Source organism: Panthera leo, chromosome C2, assembly GCF_018350215.1.
Source record: "Panthera leo isolate Ple1 chromosome C2, P.leo_Ple1_pat1.1, whole genome shotgun sequence".
Classification (NCBI taxonomy): Eukaryota; Metazoa; Chordata; class Mammalia; order Carnivora; family Felidae; genus Panthera; species Panthera leo.
In genome coordinates this window covers 98224793-98246024 of record NC_056687.1, presented here as the reverse complement: position 1 = coordinate 98246024, position 21232 = coordinate 98224793, and the positions used below count along the sequence as shown (strand labels likewise).

The following is a 21232-nucleotide window of genomic DNA, read 5'->3' as shown; positions in this document are numbered from 1 at the left end:
CTCATTTAAAGAGATAGTTGAATCGCTTCTTGGCCTTTTGGCTAAGATCAAGTGTAAAGAGATAGTTGATTTCTTGGGTAGGTTTTTAATAAACATCAAAAGCGATTTAGAAAGATCTTACCTTTGTTGACTGTCTACATCTGCTAACTCAACTTTGTAGGGCACTGTGTTTCCTGGTTCTTCAAATTCCTCTTCATAAGTCTTATTAAATGTATGTAGTATAATATTAGTATGTTCAATAAATGTATTATATATTAACCATCTAACTTGTACATAATATTTAGAGAATTTTCTCCCTACAAGCAATGTCACGTGCTTTCTGACTATGTACCATAGAACAATTCCAGGAGAACTAATGCAATAAATATTTGTTGGGGGCATTGGCTGTGTCAGTCATGTCATTACTACTATCACACCTAGAAACAACAGTTAACAGGTGTTTTACTATGTAACTACTGAGTGCAAAGTAGGCTAGTGACTGAGGTGTTTTTAGTTCTCTGGCCAGCATATTACAAGGTTACTCTGTGCATCAACTAATTAATGCCAAGAACACACACACATATGTAAGCATGTGTGCTTATTTGTTCAGTATCTTAACAATTTATCCAGAGGGGAAATAAAAATGTGGTTAGGAGCGTGCGTGCATACACACACACACACACACACACACAGAGAGAGCAGAAGCTATTAACCTGAAGAAGAAAGTAGTATTTAGAGAGGTACTTCCTCCCTTCTAGCCTTTTTCTGTGACAATCACAGGAAGAGGAATATCGAGGACAAGTAGTACATTCAGCTACTAGATGACTGGAAAATCAGAAATGTGCTGAGTTTGTCCCAACTTAAACCTTCATCCTAAAGCTCCAGCTCTGACTGGCTCAACTTTCAGGTGATTCTATTTTGTGTCTTCTAGAGGTTTGTATTCAAGTTATTACACTAAATCCCTTAAATCTTAGTACTATTTTTTCTTTAAATAAAAAACAATACTAGATGACATTCAAGAAACTACATATATACAAATTATATTAAATAGACACCATATAAAGAGACTAATTTTTGTTTAAAAGACTGATAACATAAAGGGCTAAATAAAACAAGCACTAAACTACATTTCTATAAGTTAAGAAAATAAAATGTCTTCTCATCTCCCACACTACATGTTTCCAAAAATAGCACAATATCAATTCAGCTCACAAATTTACTGCCTACATTAAAAACAATACCATTTTATTCCTATCAGCATGTTTAAATTCAAACTCTTGTAGATTTTTCCCCAACAATGCTTAATTAAAAAAAATTGTTGAAAATAATATGTAGTTATATGTTTTGAATTTCTTGTTTGCTCAGTAATAGGGTAGTCATTATGCACTTACATCATCCAGTTCAACTATATTTAGAGATGGCTCGGGTCTCTCTATGTTAAATTCTTCTACTGGCAGAAAAAGTGCTGGGTATTGTTTGGTCTCCTCAACTAGGAAATAAGATTAGGAAATAATGTCATTAAAGGATATACTTCACCTGATAATTCCCTATCTTCAAATAACATAGTCAACAATAAGAGAATAATGTTCTCTTGTGCACCCACACTAATACATATATGCTGTCAGTTTCCCGAGCTCAAGTAAAACACACATTTTCTTAACATTCAACGTTTAAGTACAACCACTTAGGGATGCCTGGGTGGCTGAGTCAATTAAGCATCTGACTCCTGATTTCAGCTCAGGTCATGATCTCACAGTCGGAGACTGAGCCCTGCATTGAGCTCCGTGCTCCACCAGGCACGGAGGAATTCTCTGGCTAGGGATTCTCTCTCTCCCTCTTTCTCTGCCCCTCCCCTGCTCACACTTTCTCTCAAAATAAATAAACAAACTTAAAAAAAACCCAACTATTTAATTTAAGGCAAAGTAGATCTATCAAATGGGAAGGAGAGTGTGCTTGATTTTGAGCTACAGACAAAGGGTGCAGAGTCCAGTTGAGGCTAATATAGTAAAACGAAACAAAACAAAACAAAACAAAAAAGCAGATGCTAACAAATGCTTAGTGTTTGAAATTTGAAATAATAAATTAGAAAATATCGAATCAAGACTGAACTAACCATCACTGTCTTCATCACGTTCATTCTGGGAACACTGTGCCTCACCAGCAGTGTTACATTGAGGTATGAATGCATCTGGCAGCATGTTTCGAAGTTGCTCCTGTGGAGTTCTACAGAACGAGAAGCAATTAAAAGACTAAAATACATTACCTGAAACTTTCCCAGGCAAGATCTTGATTTATTTCACAAATGAATGAGTATGCAAAACTAATGATGAAACCAAAGCTATACTTCTGATTCATGGCAGAAAAGTATGATTGTGTAACAGAGTCTTCATCTATTAAAATAATTTCGTAAATCAAATTAACATCATACAAGAGTTTTCAATTGCATGTCCTACTGCTTTTCATTTAGGATGAAAATCAAAGTTAAGACAAAAGTTAAGTGTTCCTACAAGCCACATGGAGGCCCTGACATACCACACTATTCAAAAAGTTAATTTATGAATGTGTGTTGTGCATCACCGCTTAGGTATTATGTTGATAGGTCCCAAGGCAAACTAAAGACATTTTCCTGAACTTTAACCAAGCCAGCAGGGTGATAAAATATGCTTTCCCAATATCAGTGTAGTGTGCTCCAGCTATGGCATCTATCACCCAGTTAAGGAAGTTTGATATGGCCCATCTCATATAGAAGGCAACAAAACACAGGAATTCTCAGAGGTCAGGATTATGCATTGGTTTCATAGGCTATTCCCCAATTCCTGGTAAGGTGGCACCTTTTAGTCAAGAATATAAATAGCTACAGCCCTTCCAGACCACGCCAGTTCATGGAGTCCCCGTGTAAAAGTCAGGACCTTCTTAATGATATTAACAGGTAGCATCGACACAAAGCTTAAAATGTACGAGGCTCTGTTCTAACTAACCTGGGGTATGAAAGATTAACAGCTATATTAATTAGGCACGCGTATTATCTTAATTTTACGTATGACAAAACTGAGGCACGAAGAAGTAAACCAACTTGTATAATCATTTAGGTAGTAAATACAGAAGAGGATTTGAACCCAAGGAGTGTGCCTCCCCAAGTCAATGTTCTTAACCATTACTCTGTATGGCCTCTCTCACAATTTGCAAAGGCAGTAAAATTTGATAATCTGACAATCTATGGCTATGTGAATTTTCCCAATATATATAATGTATATATCAGCACACTCCAAAATATTTATATATTACTCAGCTTTGTGTCTTGACAAATTTCATGAGCGTACCATCTTACATCTATAATTTAATTAAGTAATGGAAAATATAAAGAGTAAAGGTCAAAACAAACTGGCACGTGGCCACCAGGAACCTGTTTCCAGTTTGACACGGATATAGTATACAAAAAGTTCAATCATAGATGCACGTAAGTTTACTATTATTCAGATACTCCTTCTTCGTGAAGTAAAAATTTATTTAATTTCATGAGCAAAGCCCTGAACCAAAGGCTTATAGAATCTAGACAACAGAGTACTGGAACTATTGACTGTTTATTCTAAATTCAGTATTTTGCAGATGAGAAAACATAGACCAAGAGAGTTTAAATGATCTGCCCATGAACAAACAACTAGTTACTCAATGAAATAGGTCTGTATTCTGGATATTGGGACCCTGGCACCAGTGCTTGCTCGAAAGATCATGCCATGTAAATAAAAGGATGAAACGTCTCTTAGAGTAAGACTCCCTCACCAGATTTTCCTGAAAATGTAAACAAGTATTTATTGAACGCAGACTAACTGACAGGTACACACTAATGAGCTTCAGACCTAAAAGACTGGTATGGGCATGACACTTTATAAGAGCTATAGACAGCTTGGACAGCAGTTCCATAGGAATAAGTAGACTAGAACAGTATATGAATGAACCATAGGCCACAACGGGATACAACCATACACCTCGAAAAATGACCAGCACCAAACAAACAAACAAACAAAAAGCCCCAAAGATACCAGGCACTGGCAAAGATGGAGGGCAACTAGAACTCATACATTGCAGGAAGGTGTGGAAGCTGTGCAGTCACTTTGCAGACAGCGTCTGGCGGTATATTTATAAAGATAAATATACACATAGCAATCTAGCCAGCCCGGCCCCAGGTATTTACCCAAGGAATTAAAAACTGATATTCAAACAAAAACCCATTTGCAAATGTTTCTAACAGATTTAGTCGTAATTGTCAAAAGCTAGAAATCAGCAGGATGTTCTTCAACAGATTAATGGATAAACTGTACATCAGGATGATGAAATTCTGGCCCACAATAAAAAGGAATGGATTTTGATTCACCAAAGAGCACGGATGGCTCTTACATGTATTTTGCTAAATAAAGGACACACAAGGCTACATTATTGCATGATCTCACTTACATGACATTCAGAAAAAGGCAAACGTATAAGGACAGAAATGGATCAATGGTTGCCTTGTGTTGGAGAAGAAGTGTTGACTATAAAGGGGAAGCAAGAGGGAATTTGGAGCTGATGGAACTGTGCTGTTTGGTGCTATGATGAATATTTGACTCCAGGCATTTGTAAAAATCCATAGAACTGTACACAAGTTTATGCTATTCAATTTTTTAAAAGTACTCAGGATGTGGACATAACCCAGGGAATGGCAGAGCTACTCTAATGGAGGTAGGAAAGAAATGAGCACCATGGCCTCAGAAACTTTGGAGAAAAAGTTTTTGACTAGATACTGTAGTCTAAAGATAAAAAACACTACATACAAATAATGCACTCTAGTTGGTAAATTTGTTTCTCACAGTAATATTAGTTTGAAATTCTGGAACAACTGTACACACACACACACACACACGGACTGATAAATGAGTAAATATATCATAGATAATGAGAGTCAGGATTCTCATTGTAGGTGAAAGTAACCACAAATAAGCAAAGAAAGGATGTGATGCTGGTTTGGAGTCAAGTAGGAGTGTACTTCATGTTTACCTCAATGGATACCCAGGTATATAGATACAGAAATAAATTTGGCTATATGAGTATAGTGGTAAGTACACATACATATATTTCCTACATGTTCTCTGAGATGACCTAGGCTCTGTGGTACCTGTGTAGCCATGAGCACCTCTATAATCTAGATCTTGGTTTCTTAATACCATTTTCAAAAAAAAAGGAATCAAGATTACTTGGAGAAGTTATTTCTGGGCTAGGGCACAGAAATGCATGTTGGGTGCCAGAAAATGAAGGTATATTAAAAGCAAACAAATCAACAAACAAAAAAGGATGAGGATGCATTGAAAGAAGAGGGGAGTCAACCTGAAACAGCTCTCAGGGGTCAAGGCAGGAACTATTTGAGTCACAAAATAAATAACAATAGTGTTCAATATTAATTAAAAAATGCATATCCATGAGTCCACACAAATAAACAACTGAATAAACAAATGAAAGGGGAAGTAGGGATATTCTTCCTTGAAGAATTCTAATTAATAAATATAGAAGAAATGAAGGAAATAGAAAATCACTAGTTATTCTGCTGCTGGAAAATTCCACAGGTAAATACTAAAATTAGTAGAGGAGAATTTAGGTAAAAAGAAGATTTTGTATCATCTCAAGGCATCTCCCCTAAAACATTTATTAATCACTCTGATATGAATGTTTGTGCCCCCTCTCAAAATTCATGTGTGAAAATCCCAATACATAATGTGATGGCATTAAGGGTGGGGTCTGTGGGAGGTAATTAGGTCATGAAGGCACAGCCCCCATGTGGGACTGATGCCCTTATAGAAGAGTTCCGAAAGAGCCATGTGAGGACACAGCCAAATAGATGCCTCCAGGAAGCAGGTTATCACTAGGCTCTGAGTCAGCCAGTGTCTTGACCTTGGACTTCCGACCTCCAGAATTCTAAGAAATACATTTGTTGTTTACAAGGCATCCAGTTTATGTTATTCCATTGCAACATCCCAAATGGACTAAGAAAGAAGCTGGTACCAGAAGTGGGGTGCTGCTAAAAATGTGGAAGCAGCTTTGGAACTGACTGACTGATGATGGGTAGAAGCTGAAAAGGGTTTAAAGTTCATACTAAAAAAACCTTATATAGCTGTGAAAGAAACTTTAAAGGCAATTCCAGTGAGGACTCAAAAAAGAGGAGAACTGAGGAAAAGCCTCAATCTTCTTACAGAATATCTAAGTAATCCTGAACAGAGTATCAGTAGAAATAGGATGGTAAACACCATTCAGCTGAGGTTTCAAATGTAAATAAGGAACATGTTATTGGACAGTGGAGGAAAGGCAATTTTAATTAATAAAGTTTCAAAGAACTTGGCTGAATTGTGTTTGTGTCCTAGTGTTTTATGTAAGATAGAACTTAAGAGGGATGAAATTAGTTATGTGGCTAAGGCAACTTCTAAGCAAAGTATTGAAGGAAAGGCTTGGATTCTCTTGACTGCTCATAGTAAAACGCAAGGGTGAAATGACTTAAAGACAGAATTATTAGTCAAAAGAGAAACAAAACTTAAATATTTGGAATATTATCAGAATTTACACATTGAAAAGAATGAGAGGGCCTATTCAGGAGAGAATAGGAAGTGTATGGCCAAATGGTCATCTGATAGGAAGATTAGCCATCTAAATAGAAGCCACATTTTCCACTGTCAGAGACAATGGAAAAATGACCTCCAAAGGCAATTCAAAAATCATCGGGGCTATACCTCCCATCCCAGGCAGAGAAAGCTGCAGGCCACACAGCAGGGAGACCCCATTAGAGCAATGCCCAGTGAACCTCTAGGGGCAAGGATGCCCCTGTAACACCAAGCTAGCCAAGCCACATGATTCCCACCCAAGAAAGTCACAAGCATGTGACCCCACACAGAACCATCATAGGAATGGGGCCACCCAAAGCCATGGGGGCAAAGCCACCCAGAGCCTTGGGGTCCCAGCCTTGCCTAGTAAAGCTGTGGGGGCACTGCCTCAGTGTGTGTGAAAGGTAGGACCCCTGCTCTAGTGTGTCTGGAAGGTGGGACCTCTATCTCAGTGGGCCCTGGAGTGCAGAGCATCAATGGAGAGGCTAATTCTCAAGACTTAAGGTTAAATAGAATTTGCTTTATTGGGTTTTAGACTTGCTTAGAATCTGCTACTCCTTTCTTCTTTCCTATTTCTCTCATTTGGAATGGAAATATCTATCCCATGCCTGTCCCACCATTGTACTTTAGAAGCAAATAACGTGTTTGATTTCATAATTTCACAGTTAGAGAACAATTTGCCTCAGAATGAATAATACATTGAAACTCACTCATATCTGACTTAGATGATATTTAGATGAGACTATGAACTTTAGACTTGAGATGATGCTACAATAAGTGAAAATCTGGGGCTCTTAGAATGGAATGAACATATTTTGCATATGAGAAGTTCATGAACCTTGTTGGGGCCAGGGCAGAAAGCTCTGTTCTGAATGTTTCAAGTGTTGTAACCTTAACTCCAAAGTGATGGTATCAGGAGGTGGGCCTTTGGGAGGTGATCAGGTCATACGGACAGAGCCCTTATGAATGGGATTAGCGCCCTTGTAAAAGAGATCTGAAAGAGACCCCTTGTCCCTTCTGCCATGTGAGGACACAGTGAGAAGATGGCCATCTATGAACCAGGGAGCTGTCTCTCTCCAGATACTGCATCTGCTGGCACCTTTATCTTGGAATTTCCAGCCCTAAACACTGAAAAATGAGTGTTTGTGTTTATAAGCTACCTGGTCTATGGTATTCTGTATAACAGCCCAAGACCTTAATCACAAAAGGAAAAGAATGAGTGTGCAGCGGAGCAATTCAGTGAGCACCACGTTAACCATGGGCTCAAGGTTAACATCCTGGTAATAAGATGCACTGACAGCATGATCCCGTGATACCACACTGAGAAGGGCACATCCTCTCTGTGTTATTCTTCCTCCAAATGCATAACCTCAATCTAATTATGAAAAGGCATCAGATAGACCCAAGTTGAGTATATTCTATAAAAAATCTGGCAAGTACTCTTTAAAAATGTCAGGGTCTTGAAAGACAAGAAAAGACTGAGGAACTATAATGGATAAGGAGCTATGACAAAGAAGGCAATGTGAGATCCTGGATTGGATCCTGAAGTAGAATAAGGACAACAGTAGAAACACTGGTGAAATCCAAATGAAGCCCGTAGTTTAGTTAATAATATTGTACCAACGTTAATTTATTGGATTTGATACATGCACTATGGATATGTAAGATGTTGCCATTATGGGAAGCTGAATGAATGATATGTGGGAAATCTTCATACTGTTTTACAACTCTTCTGTATGCCCTATTTCGAAATAAATTTTTTAAAAAATTGCCACATGAAAAACAGTTAAAGGGGCATGGGGGGCATATATTAACCTGTCAAACAGAAACTTCAAGGAAGACATGAGGGCTGATTTCAAAAATCTGAAGGAATGCCACGGAGAGGAGGAATTCAAGTTGCTCTGTATTGGCTTAATTGGTAGAATTGAGACCATGTTTAGAAACCAGTCAGAAACAAATTACAGCTCACTAGGAGATACTACAACAGGCAGAATGTTCCAAAAATGGAATGGGCCATTCCAGGAGATAGTTTTGTATGAATGAAGGTGAAGCAAGGGCTTAATGACCCCTCCTCAGGTACATTCTAGACTGGTCCTCCAACACCTTGCTCCTCAAAATGCAGAATTACCTACACAAATATCAGCTGAGAGCTGTTAGAAATTCAGAAATGCAGAGTGCCAGGCCCCACCCAGACCTACGGAAGAAGAATCTGTATCTTGCCACAGTCGGCAGGTGATTCATCGGCACAATGAAGTGTGAACAGTACTACTATAGGGCAAAGTGAGCCTTTAAAGGTACCTCCCAATACAGATCTTATACGACCATAAAACAACTATGAATGACTCTAACATGTAATTAGTAATAATTTTAGTCCAATATTTAATAGCTTGACTTTTAAACAATTTATGAAATGTCACAGGTAATGATATACTCTTTGAGTAAAATAATTGAATACTGTTAATAACACTATAATATTAAAGGTATAATTAAAAGTAGATTCTGAAAAATAGAGCCTCACAAGTCTATGCTAATGTAAAAAATGAGAGCAATACCTTTTCAAAGTAATCTTTCATTTATTGCATTATTTTTGCTATTATTCTTAAATTCTATACCATATTTGTGTCTTTTTCTCACATACACATTTGCATTTTTTATAGCAAACTCTAAATGAATGATACATCACATACATAAATAAAATTTAAATCCTTATTAGAACAGTAGAAGCTTCATAGGGATTTAATATTGCTTTAAAATTATTTATGCAAATGTGAAGCACACATATAAAACTGCTACAAAAAAGCATGTCACACAAGCCAGGAACATAAACAGCTTTTATATTTCTTATTAATAATGCAAAATTTCAGAAAATACCTTCTGTGTTTTTTAAGCCATAATTTTTCCATATACGAAAGACTGTCTTCTTTAAATTCAATATTGAGTGGTTCTCTCCAAATTTTCAGATTAGTTTGTACTTCACATTCTCCCAATGAGTCTATAAAAATAAGTATAATGTGCAAAATTAATGTAAACTTGTCTATAAATTACCATGTCTCTCAAGATATACCAGTCACCAATTTTAAAGCAAATATGCTTTGATATTTATCTATGTAATCAATAGTTCTAGGCTTAATAAATGCACAAGTATTAAATGTTAGCAATTTATTAAAGGACTGTATAGACACTTTTCTTCAATAATCCCTTGAAATGAAAGAATCTTATGATTCATAACATTTTTAAAAGCAACTAATTATTTTAAATGATAAAGATAAATACAAGCAGATTCATTACATATTCTATAAATGCACACACACATAAAGGTATGTATCATAGCCACTGACAATAATATTTACACATTATGGGAAATGGAAAATAAATAACTCAGAATGGCACCTGGAGGAGACAACTGTCCTCATGAATTTATATCTCCATGGCAATTCACTTCCAGATGCTTAAGATGTTTCTGAAGTACTACTAAATTAAAACCATTATTCAGAGATATTTAAAACTGATGGAGCTTTTTGGGAAAGAAAGCAGTATAAATCCAGGATTACCAGTCTTTCCACCCTCTTAGATACTACCCATCTCTCCAAACTGACCATCCTGTTGGAGGAGAAGAAAGAGAAGTAGTAAGGATGGGAAAAATTATTTTTGAAGACTGAAACTAGAGAACAGTCCCAACCTCATACCATAGCCTTTAGTGAATAGCTTCCAGAAATAGCCTAATACCAGCAAGAGAAATAAACCAAAAGAATGTAAGTCACACTGTCCCTATTCTCCCCACAAAGTAGAGCTGTGTTGAAGAAAGCAATCGGAGGAAATTCTGAGAAACACCATCAGAATGCACTAAACTGAAAGAAAAGAAGTTAAGGACATGAGCAAAAGGAGATCCCTCCACTACAGGTCCCCCTTTCCAGGGCAAAACAAAGTATTTCTTGACAGGATAGCTGAAACTAAAAATGAGGACACGCTTTTTTGTTTGTTTGTTTGTTTGTTTAGTCATAGAGAAGAGCCACTGTGCTTGAGAGATGATCCCCTAGATCTGTCAGGCGATGAGTAGGAAGAAGGTATAGCATCTGGCCTGGGATTCACCCTTCTCCCATTATCAACGGTACATTCCCAGGAAATAAAGATGGTGGGTGACCAGGGTTAGTTTGCTTGTTAAGATGTTAAGAACGGGGCACCCGGCAAATAGATTAATGATATGTATGGAGAATATTATCTGTTTAATGCATTTAACAGGATAGCCATTGTTTAGAATTGCCTATAGCAAACAAATCTAGAACACATGGATCTATGAAACTCATCTCCCTTGAAAAGTGCCACATACGTAACTTAGGTTTTGGTTTGCTCCCTCGTTTCACGGTTCTCTAGCTACCTTTTGTGAGAATTTGTGTGAGATGCCCCTTTGTTCATATTAGCGGGATGTTGGGTGTTTTTCTCAATAGACAGTGCCAAACTCTTAAGGTGAACATATGTTTTGATGTGTTTGATGAGGTGTTTGAGGAACAGCCAGGCAGCCAGTGGAGCTGAAACAGAGTAAGCCAGGATGGGAGTAACAGGAAGTGAGATCACAGAGATAATGGACTTCAGATTACATTGAACCTTCTAGGCCACTGTAAGAACATGCCTTCCACACACTGAAGGAAATGAGCCTTGGGAGTTCACATAAAATGAATTCAAGTTAGTAATCAATAACAGAAATAACTAGAAAACTTGGGAATTCAAAACGTGTTACTAAGCTAAATGGCCAAGAAGCATATAAATAGATACTCAATAACACTTGTATTGAGTTACACAGAGTAAATATACCATTTTATCTCTAACGGACCAACAAAAATTTTAAAATCTGACAAAGTGTTGATGATAACAGGAGGCAACCAAACCTCTTAAATACTGCAGGGAAGTATAAACCAATATAAAACCTTTGGTAAATAATTCAGTTTTATCTAGTATAGTCGAAGACATATACATCCCATGACCCACCTATTTCAATCCCAGGACCAGACATCCTAGAAATGTGTGCACATGCATAGCAGGAGACCTGTACAAAAATATCCATAACGGCATTGTTTGTAATGGAAAAATGGGAATCAACTCCCCAAACCATCAACATTTAAACAAATAGTGGTATTTGCATATAAAAGAAAACTATCAAATAGTAAAAATGAATAAAATACAACTATGCACATCTTCAAGGATAAATCTCAGTAAATAATAGTGAGTGAAATAAACAAGGTGCAAAAGAATACATATACTAGCTTTCTGCTTGCTACATCCAAATTTAACAATATATTGTTTAGAGATACACATATGCAGTAAACTATGAGGAAATTAAAAAAAAAAGAAGAAGAAGAAATACTCAATCCAGATCAGTAACAATCTCTTAGGAGAAAAGAAGAGAAAGAATGGTGCTTACTGCTTTGTTTTTCTCCATAAGCTATACAAATTTTGTAAATATTTATTTTTCTGTATCCATTTAATGTCTTGGAAAAAGAAAAGCATTTATAAGCATATACATATAATAAACACATAGTCATATATAATACTCTGGGGCAAAAAAAAAATCACATCTATCAACAAAAGTCCTCATCTTAATGATTTCTCCTGAGCAACCACTGACACAACATTTCTGCATTTATAAATTTATTTTAAGGTAACTGTACAAGTAAATGAATAGCCGATATGGTGATCATAACTTATTTTACAACAGTGAGAATCAGAAACAAAATATCCATCAAAAAAAATTCTGATTAAATACATAATGGCATACAGAATATTATACAACAGTTACAATTATAATTGATGTATAATTGCATTTATATGTAAAGTCATCCGTGACAGAATCTAAGCAAAAAAGTTACAAGTAACATATATAGTGTCACCCCATTTATACTTGTGTGTGTTTGTGCCACTGCGTCTATTGAAAAATATGTAACAACATGTTAACATTGATTATCTCTAGATGGTTGGATTGGGTTATTTTCACTTTCTTCTTGGTTAACTTTTTGTTCTAACCAAATCATTTAAAATAATCATTATATTATTCTTATAATGTAGTTATATCCACTATGAAATTTTTTTTCTTCTTTGACCTTATCTGATTTATCAGATCAGTCCTTTTATTATTTTAAGCTCTATGTCTTTCAAAGTAGACAATCAGAAAGGTACGTTTATAGAAGACTTAGTCCCTTTCAGAGTAGAAAAGTAAAAAATACATTAAAATATGAAAGTTCATATAAGAAGCACATAAAATAACATAGGCAATGAAAGTTATATTAAGGTACATGCTACAAAGAGAGTATATAAATAAAATCTTGGAAATATTAACAAAATTGATGTAGCATGAACAAGTGTGGGGAAAAATATTTCAAGGAGAACATTACTCAGCAAAAACTCCAATTCTAATTGGAAGGTGGTATGTGATACCTTGACATAAAGAATGAATAATCAGGAGAATTCCTGCCCTGAAAAAAAAATGAAATAAAAATAATAAAATTGGATACTGTCAATGAAGAGGAAAGCTGATTGAAATTTATTACCTAACATTTTATTTTCAGTGAAAAGCTATTAGAAGTCTCTACAAGATTCTGAGTAATAAAATTAATAAACCAAATACTCTTAAAAGTATGATGTTCCTCAAGAGACACCAGGAAATGTAAAGCAGAGACAGTATGCACCTCAGTCATCCAATTTTCGATATCTAGAATGTGGGTGCAAAAATCATCAAGGAAAAATAAAAACAAGAAATATCCCCTCAAACAGAAAAGAAATAAGATAAATCTTAAGTTTATAGGAATTCTTGAAATATATTTTTTCAAGACACATATAAAAAAAGTTATTTACTTCTTTATCTCACAGATCCTCTTGTTTTATGTATAATTACAGCTCAATAAAGGAACGGTTGTCCTGACAAAACTTTCTTCCAGGAGTTGGGGAGCTGAAAGCATTCAATTCTCCACTCATCTGACAGTCTGAATTTACACAGGAAACAAATGCAAATCTCCCCAGCGCTCAGGTCAGGGTTCCATAAATATTAAACCACTAACCGCTGATTGTACCGTGAATACTCCTTTAAGGAGTTATATCGAACTGTTATCCCAGTTCTAATAGTTTTTGAACACTGCAGTTATACTCACAGAGAATGGAGATAAATAAAACAAACTCAGCTTTATTTTAGAACATTCATTTTATAAAAATAGCTGTACCTGCTTTTGCCGCACGTAAGTTCTGACTCTCGTTGTCATCATGGTGTCCAGTTCTCCATTGATTTAAAGCTTCCTGAAAGGACTGGGAAGAAGCCTCTTCATCAAATGACCCTTCACACAGGAGCCTATCTCTTGGATTTGAACATTCTGCTCTTTTTGTGGTTGGAACGTCTACCTAAACCAATTAAAAGTCCATCTAAGTGTGCTTTACTAAATTTTCTGTATCTTAAAATACAGGCAGCGTTAATTATTAGGCATTTTGAATCATAGATTACTTTTAAACTTAAAATGGAATGTTTTTAATTTGTACTTATTTATATGCTTTACTGATTTCTTTAAAACTGTATCAGCAATTATAAATGGTGTCTTCAAAAATTGTTAAAAACTAGAGCTTTCAACTGAGGATTTATCATCATGTCATTTACCAGTGTTCTCCCTGGAAGGCGGCATAGCCATGAATCTCACTCCTCTACTCCTCCAATCTGCTCTCTGCAACCCCTTCACAGGAGAGAGAGATTTTTTTAATGCTTATTTATTTTTGAGAGAGAGACAGAGAGAGAGACAGAGAGAGAGACAGAGCGTGAGCAGGGGGGGAGCAGAGAAAGAGAGGGAGACACAGAATCGGAAGCAGGCTCCAGGCTCTGATCTGTCAGCACAGAGCCAGACGCAGGGCTCGAGCCCACAAGCCTTCAAGTTGTGAGATCATGACCTGAGCAGAGCCACCCAGGCGCCCCTAGAGCAGTTTTTTTTTTTTAATATGTGAATCTGATCATGTCACTCCTATGTTCAAAACCTTCCAATGACTCTATGAAACTCTTATGAAGCCTCCTACTAGGACCTACAAGACCATAGGGACCTCATAACCCTTGTTTGTTTGTTTGTTTGTTTTTACTTCACTTCCTTCAATTCCTACTTCATTCCACTGGGCTGTAGCCCAATTTACATTCCTGCAGCTCCTGGAGCCCATGAAGCACACTCTGCTTGAGGGGCCTGCCCTAGCCATATCTAACACTTGGAATGATACTTCATATTTTCACATAGCCATTGCACTCATTTCAGCTGGTCTCTGTTCAGCTGTCACCTACTCAGAGAATAGGTGATGACCCTACAAATATACCCCCTTGGTGTCCCCCAGTTTCAATTCCCTTATTTGCTATATTTTTCTCCCAACAGCATCTCTGTGTGAATTTACTCTGTATGTTTATTTATTGTCTGTCTCTTCCCATTAGAATGTAATGAGATCCAGCCCTTTGTCTTTTTCTTCAGTGCCAAGAACAGTGCCTGGCACGAAATAGATGCTCATTAAAAGTCAGTTGAATGAACGAACAAATTAATTAATGTATATGAAACATTGCATGCTTCTTAGCATAATGATGAGGAAAGGGTGAATTCCGTACAAAATAGAGATCCTCTGTGAACACACAGAAGAAAATAAAGGCAGCATTTGGCAGTTATCCAGTCAATCAGAGAAAACAGCCAAATTAAGAAAATAAAGCAAAATAAAGTCCACACCGATGCTGAATTAGCAACGTGGATTTACCTACACTGAGCAAATTACTAAATCTCCATTGTGTATCTTCTAGATACAAAAGTAGAATCCTCTATGTTCACCCCTTAATTGCAAAATAAACGGGAAGACTGCTAGAGTATAATTGAGAAAAGAGTATTAAATATGTGTCCAAAATTTTAAATATTAACAAAAAGCATCTGGGAGTCTGAAGACACTGTGCCAGCTGCTGGCCACAGAAACACAGGTTAAAAAGTCCACAATAGAAACAGGTGCTAGAAATGGGTATTTAATTCAGATAAACACGATTTTTACAGGCAAAAGGTGGCAGGGATAGTATTCCAGAGACAGGAAATGGTATATATGCTAAAACATGGAGTCAAACAGCACAGTGGCATGGAATTGTTAGCAGTTTTCACTGCAATAGTAAAAATTAAGATATGAGTAAATATAAAGTGTAAAATGTACTCTGGGGCAGATCGTAAAGGATCCTGCTGCCAGACAGAGGAAATTAGACTTACACATAATGAAAACACAAAGCCACAGAAGAGTCCTACACAGTAGTGTGGCAGAAAGAGAAATTAAGGATTAGTGAGTTTGGATGCAAGGGAACCAGTTAAAATGTTACGGCTAATTGGTAATATCTATCAACATTACAAATGTATGACCCTCTTCAACTAGGAATTTCAGGATTTTATCATATGGATACACACACAAACACGCACACACATGTGCAAAACAGTATTTTTCAAAATTATTCTTTATGCTATAGTTTGCTCTGGCAAAAAACCCAAATAGCATAAATGTTGGTGAGTGGAAATTATATATTTTAATTTAAAATTTTAAAATTTAATTTTTTAGATTTTAAAGTCATTTTAATATCTAATAAATGGGGTGTTTTGTAACCACTATATGGAATGAGAAGGCTATAGAATGTACCTATATAAAAAAAATCACATTGTTAAGTGTAGAAAGTATATTTTCAGAGCAGCGTCTAACATATTAATATTTGTGTAAAGAAATACATAAAAACAAAATTGGAATCATTATTGACTTCTAGAAAGGGAGAGAATGAAATCCATTTTCCACGTTATAAGCCTATTGCACTTCAAGAAAAAGCTAATTTCAGTATTTGGAATAGAAATGAGGATAGAAGTAACCAAATATTCAAGACAGTTTTTAGATGCTAAACTATATGAGACATGGTAACCAACTGGACATGCAGAGGAAGAAGAAAAGGGACTACAGAAGATCAGAGCTCTTGGCTCACCTGGAAAGCTAGAAGATATGCTGTCACCCATGGTGACATCTATATAGGTTTCAGAGGAGAGGTAAATTTAGTGTGAAGATAATGAATTTTAGGGACACCTGGGTGGCTCCGTTTGTTAAGCTTCCGACTTTGGCTCAGGTCATGATCTCGCAGTTCATGGGTTCTAGTCCACGTCAGGCTCTGTGTTGGCAGCTCAGAGCCTGGAACCTGCTTCCGATTCAGTGTCTCCCTCTCTCTCTCCGCCCCTCCCCTGCTCGCTCTCTCTCTCTCTCTCTCTCAAAAATAAACATTAAAAAATGTAAAAAAAGAAAATATTGAATTTTAGAAGTGAGAATCCAGTAACCAGTATGTGAGTGTATGTATTTGTACTGCACTAATGAAGAAACCCTGAAATCTCAGTGCTTCCTACAAAATGGTTTAAATATGCAGTGATTCCAGGAAGTCTCCAGGGCAGCTCCTTTCCCACCAATGAATTGGAGACATAAGACATTTTTATTTTACAGCTAAGCCTTCGGAATACTTGGGTTCCTCACAATAGTGGCAGGATAAGAAAAGTCAGAGGATTGGACATTGGCTTTTAAATGTTTGAGCCCAGGGTACCTGGGTGGCTCCGTAGGTTGAGTGTCCAACTTCGGCTCAGGTCATGATCTCCCGGTTTGTGAGTTCGAGCCCTGCGTCAGGCTCTGTGCTGGCAGCTCGGAGCCTGGAGCCTGCTTCGGACTCTGTGTCCCCCTCTCTCTGACCCTCCCCCACTTGTGCTCTGTCTCTCTCTGTCTCTCAAAAATAAATAAATAAATAAATGTAAAAAATAAAAATAAATAAATGTTTGAGCCCAGAACTGCCCTATGCCACTTGCACTCAGAGCCCAACACGACTCTGCCCAGTTCTGAAGGGACTAGGAAATTTGAAAGAGCACATGGAACCCAGTGCTGTGTATTCATTATCCCTCTAAGCCACATGATATCCCTGCAAGATATGTTATACTATCCCCACTTTCTAGATGAAAGAACACATTTTAACAAACTCCCCCAGTGCTTCTGATGTTTGTTATAGCTAGAGAACCACTGTTCTTTGGCCCAGAAGGACATCAAGCACATAAAGGAATTATCTCTTCAGTGTGTGCACTGAGTCCAGCTGCACACCCAAGGCTTGAGAGTAGTGACGTCCAACCAGAAGTACTCACATCACGATTACTGAGCAGTTGTTAAAACCACACCTCTGGACCCACCCAAAAAGGGGCTGACCTTGGTCATGTGTGTTTCTTTAACGTTTTTCCAGCTAATTCTAATGTACACATCTGGATGAAATCATTGAATTGACAGCTTTTAAGTTAGGACAAGAAGTGGAAGACCTTCATAGCATATACATCACCTATGGGGACAAGAGGAGTAAGCTTTCTAGTAGGGCTAGATACTTAGTTCCTCTCTGCCTCTGTCGTCCATTAAATGGGGAAATAATAATGGAAAACTTATATGATTATTGTGATTATTGGATAAATTAAAATATTAAACACAATGACTAGTGTAAGGTTGTTAGCTGTTCATTTATCACCATTTTTGTTGAGAAGATAAATTAGATAAAATGGCAGGCATGAAGGAGAAACCCTCAAAACCACAGCTTCTGTGTAGTGGCTAAAAGCAAGTAATTTGGAGACAGCCTAAATTTAAATCTAAGTTCCACTATCAATGGAACTTAGGCAATTTATAAAAACTGATCTTTGTCACTATTTTCTCATCTGATTAAAAAAAAAAGAAAGAAAAATTAAGAAAGGACAAAAAGAGAGAATACCTGAGGGGCTCAGTCAGTTAAGCGTCTCACTTCGGCTCAGGTCACAATCTCACAGTTCATGGGTTCGAACTCTGAGTTGGGCTCTGTGCTGACAGCTCAGAACCTGGAGCCTGCTTCTGATTCTGTGTCTCCCTCTCTCTCTTTCCCTCCCCTGCTCACACACACTCTCTCTCTCTCAAAAATAAACATTAAAAAATTAAAAGAGAGAGCGAGAAATAGAGAATACATGTAAAATATATAGAACAGTACCTGGCACATAGTCAGTCCTCAACACATTACTGTTATAATAATGAAGCTAAAACTTGTTCAGTGATTCTTCACAATCACCTGTGACAGGTCTACTAGAAAGTAAAATCGATGTAAAAACACCTACTTTCCTGGACAGTTCAAACACTGTTTCTTTGTTGGGAGAGAGGTCCTACTAGCATAACGCATGTTTTCTTTCATGTTCTGTAGGCATGGGTTTGGAACTCAACAAACTGAAGTTCAAGCCTGACTCTATCACCAAGTAACAGATGGGTGACTTTCGCCAAGTTTCTCACTATTTCTGAACTACAGTGGAAACAAAGGTGAGTGGCATCTATAAGAGTGAGGATAATTACAGAGATTCAAGTTTGAGGAAGCTTGTTTCTCTAAAGAATCAATACAAGTCTAATATAAAATACAGAACTGAGCTGATGAAAACTTACCTAGTACATCATGGGATCAGTAGCCAATCTGAATAATGACTAAGAAATTGGCATGAATCCAATTGTAAATAAGTATAAATTGCCTGTCATCTAAAACTTGGCAATGTTTTGTATTTTTAGCCTCTCTGAAATCCTGACTACAATAAAATTGTTATATTGCATTTTGTGTGTGTGTGTGTTTCTCCCAAATACTCATTCATTTCCTGACATGGTGGAAATGCCCAGAAAGCAACATGGTCAAAGAATCATTCATAAAAAAAAATCACTATTCAGTGGAATCAAAGTAGTCCCCTTAAAAGGATTTTTACAGTCAAGATATTTTTCATTTGTAAAAAGAAACAAATTCAAACATTAAATAACAATGTGGTAAAATAATCTGCAAAACTCCGTAGCTCTAGCTACGTCTATAACTGACAGTCTCCATGTTCATGTATGACATGAAAATATCTACTATATTTTACTTAGCTTACCTCAGAATTGCTCCCCTGCAGAGGAAGAGATCTGGGTTTATGCTGACTTTTACTAATCTCTTTTACAGAATTATTCTCCCCTTTCTGTTCATCTGGATTAATATCCTTGATAAACCGATGGGCAACATCCAATACATTGGATAATATTTGAGATTTTGCCTGTTAAAAAAGGAGCAAAATATGACTTAAAAGACTAATACGTCAGCCTAAGTAACTTAGATACATTAAATCATATTTTTATTATTCTAGGATTAGTAAAATTCAATACATTTTATTTAATATTTCAAAACACAAATTAACATTGATATCATCCAATATAATAGTGATAACTGCCATCTATTGAGGGGCTAGTTTGTGCTCTTATTACCCTAAGGATCTTAAAAACATGTCATTTAATCCTCACATCAACTCTGAAGCATAACTATTTTTGCCTCTGTTTTAAAGGTAGAGGAATAAAAGCTCTGATGATTTAAATAATTTAGGACTGGTCACATGGTGAGTGGGTGGCATGGTGAGCTGGGAAATGACCCCAGGTGTGTATAATTCTAATGACTCATAGCCTTTCCCCTAGGCCAACACCAAATAGATAGGTGTGCTATTTTGTGCACAACATAGCTAAAGAACTAAATATAGCTAATCTAATAGGAGCCTGAATAAGCAGTAATGAGCATCCCTTGTTGATAAAACATCTTTAGCAAGTATTAGGTATTCAAAAGTGCACATCAGGAAGTGCCTCTATCTGCAGGTTCCCTAGTAAACTCCAAGTTGTTCCTCATATCATATCTTTGCTCATGAGTTTCCCTTACCAAGGAGGCCTTCTCTCCTCTACCATCTTCTTTACCTGGCAGACTCCTACTTCTCCTTCTAGATTCATCCCAAGTTATTCTCAAGGTCCAGGAACCTTGCCTTGCCTTCTTCCCTCTGGCTGTGTGAGGTGCCCATCCTCTGTACCCTCTTCATACCCAAAGTAGATCTCTACCAGCTCACACAATACTTATTTTACATCACCTTTTGATATTTATCTATTACATCATACCACATAAGTTCACAAAAGGAAAAAATAACGTCTTCTTAAATATTTGTATGGAGTCTCTGTCCTCTCTTCGCCCGCAAAAGCAGTTCCCTTAAATATTTCTATGGTGATCACAGTGCCTGGCATATAACATACAGTAAAAATGAGGTGGTGGGAGGAGGGAGAGGAAGAATTGCAGAATAAAATATATAATTGAGAAAAAGATTAAAAAGAAACCTTTCCACATGCTTTCAGAGTAACTGAAAAGGAACAGACAACTCTTGGAAAGACCCTAGTCTCTGAGAGTTCTCTTATCAGCAACTACCCTGGTCTGCCCAAAGAGTCTGCAGGATTCTGGATCCCATCTGAGCTTGAACCAAACAACTGCCAGTAAAAATATTACTTTTCACCAGGATGAGGCTCTCTGAAAACCTGGTATTAGAAAACCAAGCAATAGGTCTTACTCCATTAGCAAATGTCCTCAAGACAGAGAATAACTTCAGCAAGGATTAGAAATAATTATTTTGTACCTTTCCATGGAAATATTCCTATTTTTAAATTTTCATCTAGTTACCTATTTAAATAACTAAGATTACACTGAAACTTTCCAGTTATGACCTTTTTAGATCTGTTAAAATTCACTGCAATCTCATTCTGGAATAAATCACTTACGATAAAATTAATTAGTGTTA

At 36.8% G+C, this 21232-nt stretch overlaps 1 protein-coding gene across 3 annotated transcripts in view; it reads right to left on the bottom strand.

Moving 5' to 3' along the window:
• ZBBX (zinc finger B-box domain containing) overlaps positions 1-21232 on the bottom strand; it is a 120182-nt gene that overhangs the window by 36164 nt on the left and 62786 nt on the right. For all 3 annotated transcript variants that reach the window (XM_042956166.1, XM_042956168.1, XM_042956169.1), the window contains 6 exons: positions 19529-19687; positions 13805-13979; positions 9471-9591; positions 2093-2202; positions 1371-1468; positions 122-201 (listed from right to left, as the gene is read on the bottom strand). In XM_042956166.1, coding sequence (XP_042812100.1) covers positions 122-201; positions 1371-1468; positions 2093-2202; positions 9471-9591; positions 13805-13979; positions 19529-19687 — 743 coding nt within the window. The remainder of the gene's footprint in view (positions 1-121; positions 202-1370; positions 1469-2092; positions 2203-9470; positions 9592-13804; positions 13980-19528; positions 19688-21232) is intronic.